General features: G+C 33.5%; 1 protein-coding gene across 1 annotated transcript in view; it reads right to left on the bottom strand.

Annotated features, from left to right (window-relative positions):
* The window catches only part of LOC135202743 (uncharacterized), a 62638-nt gene that overhangs the window by 17658 nt on the left and 37480 nt on the right, over positions 1-7500 (bottom strand). The window contains exon 2 of the mRNA XM_064232214.1: positions 2980-3106. Within this exon, the coding sequence (XP_064088284.1) occupies positions 2980-3049 (70 nt within the window). The 5' untranslated portion in view covers positions 3050-3106. The remainder of the gene's footprint in view (positions 1-2979; positions 3107-7500) is intronic.

Raw genomic sequence — 7500 nt, 5'->3', positions numbered from 1 at the left:
ACATACGGGTCAATTTAAACCAATTTTCTTACGTATGTAACCGTTCAAGTTATTTAGAGGAAGCGACCATCTCAGCAGGTCCTAGTTTCTCAAAATATATAACTATATTTGACCCTCTTTATTGGATGAGATAATTAGACTTTTTGGAAGAAATTGTAAAATTTGATTTAATCTGATAAGTGGCGGAGATTCGGGTTCGTTCATAAATATCCAGCGTGGGTCATGTAACTTTGAATTTGTAATTTTAGGCGAGAGCGAAAAAAAAAATCTTTAATTTTGTCAGTGATCTACGCGGGATTGAGTCACGGGTATCTATTCGGTTTTCTTCTTATAAAGTTTTTTTTTTTATTCATTTTTTTTTTCGTGGCAAACTTTTGAATTCTCTTCCTGCCTACGTTTGTCCTAACTTTTAAACTACTTTCCAAGGAGCAGGAGTTTCACTTCCCTTACGGTTTGATTTTACATTTCTTGCTTCCTTTTCTTTTTCATGATTTCCTCGGGGCTGGGCTAGACAAGTTGTTTTTGGCTGTGCTTAGCATTGGCCTTTGCCATTAAAAAGTCAATCTTCTGATGTGAGGAAATGCAAAAGATGGTAGCGAGTTACACAGTCTGTAATCAAATGGCGTAAAATTCCAATAAGATTGAGGGACTCTTAATTTGACTGTATCAGTTAGGAGATGATTTGCACCGCCTGTGAAATGTATTTTTTAATAAGGTGTTCATTCCCTTCTTTCCTTCCTTCAAAGGAAGGATTGTCTTTTTTTCTTTCAAAAAGGAAGGATTGTCTGTCCTTCCTTCAAGAGGAAGGTTTGTCTTTCCGACCTTTAAAAAAAAGGATTGTCTTTCCTTCTTTCTAAAGGAAGGATTACCCGTCTTCCTTTAAAAGGAAGGATTGTCTTTCCTTCTTTCTAAAGGAAGGATTGTCTTTCCTTTCTTCAAAAGGAAGGATTGTCTTTCCTTCCTTCAAAAGGAAGGATTGTCTTTCCTTCCTTTAAAAGGAAGGATTGTCTTTCCTTCCTTTAAAAGGAAGGATTGTCTTTCCTTCCTTCAAGGATTGGAGGTTGTTCTTGTTTCCTTCCTTCGAAAGGAAGGATTGTCTTTCCTTCCTTCAAAAGGAAGGATTGTCTTTCCTTCCTTCAAAAGGAACGACTGTCTTAGCTTCCTTCAAAAAAAAATTGTCTTTCAAAAGGAAGGATTGTCTTTCCTTCCTTCAAAAGGAAGGATTGTCTTTCCTACCTTCAAAAGGAAGGATTGTCTTTCCTACCTTCAAGAGGAAAGAGTGTCTGTCGGATCAGGGCTAGAAAAGACAATGGCTTTTAAAAGAAACAGTCGCCGGATTTACTTGATGTATTTAACTTTATATTACTGATTGCCTGGGAAGTTTTAAGTCATTTTATTTTCGAGAGAGGCAAGTCATTATGTGTAATTTATGGAATATTTTGTCCATTGTTGGTCGGTATCATAGTGGTTCTCCGGGTTATTATATTATTATCTTTGCATCAAAATCAGGATAAATTATTAAAGGCTCCATATGTCTGCAGTACTGCTTGTCTGTCAATATTCGTTTATTCGTCAATTTGTGATTTTTTTTTTCATTTCAGTTATATTTAACACAGTTTACACTAAAAATGGGAAATCATGTTTCTTTTTTAATATTGTCACTTCAGTAACCGTATATTGGATAGCCACTTTTGACAGATGTTTGTTTTGTTTAGACTTGGGATGGAAGGCGCTGCGTAGTTTTAGGGTAGTTTTTTTTTTTTTTTAATACATTGCATGTACTCTTTACAAATGTAAGAAAGAATAATAATAATAATAATAATAATAATAATAATAATAATAATAATATAATACTAATAATAATAATAATAATGAATAATAATAATAATAATAATGTCGGTGTTTTGTTTTTATGCTAGATACAACTGCAAGAGAGATGGTCATTGACAACAACAACAATAATAATAATAATAATAATAATAATAATAATAATAATAATAATAATAATAATAATAATAATAATAATAATAATAATAATAATAATAATAATGTTTGTGACAATGAGTCTCCTTTGTAATATATTTGTAATTATTACCACGTGTAGTATTGTCTTTCTAGTCCATTATTGCAAGTAATAATCATTACCAGTAATAACAGCAATTATACTGTCCTTGATGCTTCTGGGAAGTCCTGATTATTCTCTCGATCTCTATACTTAAAGCAATTCATGAAACATTATTTAAATTAATAAAACTAAATGCCATTTATTTTCATTGAATTTTAACTGTGAAAACTTGCCCAAGAAATGTTATGAGACTTATTGTAAAGCAATAAAATTAATTTATATTTGACCCTTAAACGTTTATGTAATAATGCTATTCCAGAAGTTTTATAAAAAGAACTTCCGCTTTGGAAAAATCGTACAAATTTCACAAGAAAATATTGGACCGAATAACATATGAAATTTTAAATATACTGATTTGTTTTTAAATCTCTATCGTCAAACATGTTTAATGTAATATTCATTGGGTGCAATTAAATAGAATGGGAGATAGGGTTCTCATGTTAAACATTTTACCTAGAAATAAAAATTCTCAGATCATCAGAAATAGTTTAGCTGAAGAAAATCAGCTGATGTTTTATGTAGATACCTTCAATCTCAATCATTTTATCCGTAAAATTCATCAACACCGTTAAATAGAATTAAATAAAATTGAATGGTATCTGAAAGATTTTGTCAAAAATTCTACTTCAAAACAAGTCTTCAGAAATAGCTGAAATGAAGAAAGTTTATCACGGAAGTTGTTTTTTTTTCTTCTTTTTTTTCAAAATTTGATCTTGTGAACTCATCAGAAACTGCTGAACTGAACATTGAAAAAAAAAGAAGAAGAAAAAAGTATAAACAAAAATTCCGACTCAGCGACTGGACCGCAAGGAAGCCAAATCGTCCAAAAAAGAGGTGAGATATTTGAGCCCTACCGTACGTGACAAGCTGGAAGAGAAGAAGAAGTCTCAGCAGGAGTGGTGTGACGTCACTGGGTCTTTCCATTCTTGCGGGAACCCAACTCGTGCGCTGGAATCCTCTCTGCAGGGAGTTTCCGCTGCCCTGGAAGCAGATGAAAAAGAATTTGGAAGGTCTCGTTTCTTTCGCTTCCTTCTTGGAAGCTCGTATGGGAGAGATTATAGCCTTATCAACTAACTGCATGAGAGCGAAATGGAAGTCATTGGAGGATTAAGTAAAGAGGTCAGCCATTTAATGATGCCTCATAAGACTTTATTACACATGGAAAATTGAAAAGAAAAATTGAAGTGATTATTACATTGATTTAATTCTTTGAAAGAAAATACGAGAATTATTACGGCTGTTAACGTCTGGATCGAAACATAGACGTTATAGCCGTTATGTACTTTATAGAAGCATTGCGTTTGCCAACAGATAGAAACCAAACCATTAAAACGATTATTAAATTTACTGTGTATCATTACTACATTTAATACATATGAAAAGTGACTATCACAGCCATTGTTAAAAGTCGCGAACGAGTGGAATCATCTGCGTCGATATATCCAGAGTATGGAATTCAAATCCTCCCTTTGTATCTCCAGAATTATTTAACCAATTTAGATCCGAGCTTAGTTTGGCCAGACATACCAGCTAAGTCTCTTAATCAAAAAGATAGTGGATGGAGGCTTTAGAAATGGACTACTCTCTCTCTCTCTCTCTCTCTCTCTCTCTCTCTCTCTCTCTCTCTCTCTCTCTCTCTCTCATAGTAGTGTTTCCAGCCAAGGATCCAGCATTCTGGACGAGAAATGGAACGGTATGGGCGCGTTTCCTTTAAAATCCAGCGTGCTTCTGCTGACCTAAGCAGTGAATTAGGTACCTGGTTCGTATGTCAACTGTTCTGGGTGGTCGTAACGGGGTTTGAGAGAGAGAGAGAGAGAGAGAGAGAGAGAGAGAGAGAGAGAGAAAGTACCAGACACGGGTGACCAATGTTATTTCAAAACGTGTACTATCATATATGCCCAAGAACGGGAAAGGCTCGATGAGGTGAAATTCTCTCTCTCTCTCTCTCTCTCTCTCTCCCGGATATTTTCATTATTTTAAAAGGAAACTACCATTGTTTTGAAACTAATGGGAACTAATATAGTCTCTGTTCTTCGGCTATTCATACAGATGAATTTTATTAATAACTCATCCAAACCTGACTTCTATGTTTCTAATTTAACCATGTTGAGTTAACAAATTCCAAGGGAATAATTTGTTAACTTGCTTCTACGTCACTAAATGGTCGTGGTTGTTTTCTGTCTTATTCAAATCACATTATCATATGAAACCGACAAATACTAGATTCATGTTTAATCGTAGTTGATTCCTGATTTTTCGTAGTTGAAAAGTGAGTGAGCTGAATTGCGTTGCAGGGGAATATAATAGCAATTGGGTTCCAAGAGCATAAAATGGATCAGCCTGTTTCATCTTCCTAAAGTATTGTATTGTGTATGAATACCTTAAGTAAAACGTAAATTATCCTGAATTAAGTGTTAGACTAATGTCTGTTTTTTGTAATCTTCAAATTATAAATGAATTAAAATGACGTCCCTAAGTGACGCTAACAGAACTTGAATTCTTGTGAAGTTTAGCTTTAGGCAAGAGTAAATGATCTTGATTTCGATAAGCATGATTAGATGGTTTTAGTTGAGAAAACACGTGTATAATCTTGGAATTCCATAGAGATAGTGAATTAGCCTAATTTTGTTGATAAATTCAGTAACGCCTTTGAATTTCAAAAATGGAATATGGTTTAGTTCGAATTCATCAGTAAGACGGCGTTATAAAGTTATAACATTTATACTTTCAATCTGGAAATGTAAATTCTATCATTTGAATCTGAATTAGTCAAAATTCGTCTAGAAACAAGTGTCATATAATTCACACCTCTCATTCATAAAACGGGTTAACTAATATGCTGTGAATGAACTCCATAAAACCATTGAATTTTAGAAACTAGAATGCGAATTATCTCAAATTTAGGGATAAAGCAATGTAAATTCCACAAACTCAAAATGAATTAATATAATTCAGCTGCAAACAAACGTTATTTAATACTTCAGTTCCGCAAATGAAGAGGGAATTAGTTTCGTTGTGGTAAAACGATGGTGAATTAGTTTCATTATTTGCAATCAGAACAATAATTAAGCCTTTCAGTCTACAAAAGAAAGGGAATTCGCCGAATTTGAAGGCTAGTGGGACGGGCAGCCTAGTGTCCTTTTGTAGCACAGGTCTGAAGATTAAAAAAAATGAACAGAAAAGTTTTCTGTACAGTGTATAATCAAGGCTACTGCAAATAGAACTGATTTTGGTAGTCTTGGCGTAATGCTGCATGTGCCAAGCCCCAGAAAACTTTCAGCCATCCCTGGTGGCCTGTGTTGTGTTGCCAGATGTACTATTATGGCTAACTTTAACCTTAAATAAAGTAAATAACACTGATGCTAGAGGGCTGAAATTTAGTATGTTTGATGATTGGATGGTGGATGATCACCATACCAGTTTGCAGCCCTCTGGCCTTAGTAGATTTTAAGATCTGAGGGCGGACAGACAAATAGCCGCCTCAGTCATTTTCCTTTACTGAAAACTGAAAAAGAAAGTTTCAAGGAGGAAAATTGAGGCTTAACCACAATGGAAGCCATAGACCTGTTTGCTTCGTAAAGAAATGTTATTGTGATTCAGGGAAAGCAGAAGTTAGAAGAGAATGCCAAAGCATGGCAGTAGGAGTGAAAAAAAAAAGTCACCGAATTCTACAGTTGAAAAGCGATTTAGCTTGAGAATAAATGATCGTTCCATTAACGTGGGTCTATTACTCCGCTCATCCGAAGTCGAAATATACCTCATCAGTATTAAACTCGAAACATGCATAATTGCTCCGATGCTTTTCTTCGTTTTTTGTTTTTTGTTCGAGGTCCCTTCGCTAATCTAATTCCAATTTCGGTTCGAAAACATGCGAGTTGGCCGGGCCAGATATGAAATTCGTGCAAACAGAATTCTGGAACCGGATTCGATTTTTCGCACCGACGGGGAAAGTCCCCTTTGGGTTCCCAGCGCATGAATTTCCGATCAGCACAGCCTTGGCTGCGTGGAAACAAACACCCCCCCAAACCCCAAACCCCCCCTCTCCCGCTTCCTCCCCCTCCCCCCCTCCCCTCCCCGCCAAAATGCGCGTCCAAAGACAACAGCATCATTAACGAATCATTGTTTGTGATCTGTTGTTGGTTTTATAAAGCTAGAGTGATGATGAATATTATTTTTTTTATTGGATTATTTACAGTGATTTATTTTGGTTAAAAAAATTTTGTAAAATCGTGGAGACGACCGAAAAGTTCTCGTAAATTTGCGACTGAGCGCGTCACGATGACTTGTAGTAAAATTGACTGATAGTAAAATTGACTGATAGTACAATTAACTGATGTTAAAATTGACTGATAGTAAACTTGACTGATAGTATTGACTGATGAAATTACTATGTAAAATTGCTGATAGTAAAATTGACAATGGGTAAAATTAACTGATAGTAAAATTGACTGATGTTAAAATTGACTGATAGTAAACTTGACTGATAGTAAAATTGACACATGGTAAAATTAACTGATAGTAAAATTGACTGATGTTAAAATTGACTGATAGTAAACTTGACTGATAGTAAAATTGACTCATGGTAAAATTAACTGATAGTAAAATTGACTGATAGTAAAATTAACTGATAGTAAAATTAACTGATAGTAAATTGACTGATCAGTAAAATTAAGCTGAAAATAGTACAAAATTGACTGATAGTAAAAAAAAATGATCATTGGTAAAATTAAAGGCTGATAGTAAAATTGACTGTAGTAAAATTAAAACTTGATAGTAAGAATGAACTGATGGTAAAATTACTGATAGTAAAATTGACTGAAAAAGATAAAAGTGACCTCATGGTAAAATTAACTGATAGTAAAATTGACGATATGAAAATTAAACTGATAGTAAATTGACTGAATGGTAAAATTAAACTGATAGTAAAATTGACTGATATAAAATTGATATGGTAAAATTGACTCATGGTAAAATTAACTGATAGTAAAATTGACTGATAATAAAATTGACTCATGGTAAAATTAACTGATAGTAAAATTGACTGATAGTAAAATTAACTGATAGTAAAATTGACTCATGGTAAAATTAACTGATAGTAAAATTGACTGATAATAAAATTGACTCATGGTAAAATTAACTGATAGTAAAATACTGATAGGTAAAATTAATGATAGTAAAATTGACTAATGGTTAAAATTAAACTGAAAATAGACGGACTGAGTTAAAATTGACTGATAGTAAAATTGACTGATGTTAAAATTGACTAATGATTAAATTAATGATAGTAAAATTAACTTACAGTAAAATTGACTAAATTTGACTGATAGTAAAATTGACTGATAATAAAATTAACTGATAATAAAATTATTAGGGAA

Source organism: Macrobrachium nipponense, chromosome 33 (assembly GCF_015104395.2).
Source record: "Macrobrachium nipponense isolate FS-2020 chromosome 33, ASM1510439v2, whole genome shotgun sequence".
NCBI classification, from domain to species: domain Eukaryota; kingdom Metazoa; phylum Arthropoda; class Malacostraca; order Decapoda; family Palaemonidae; genus Macrobrachium; species Macrobrachium nipponense.
This window is presented reverse-complemented; position numbering and strand designations above follow the sequence as displayed.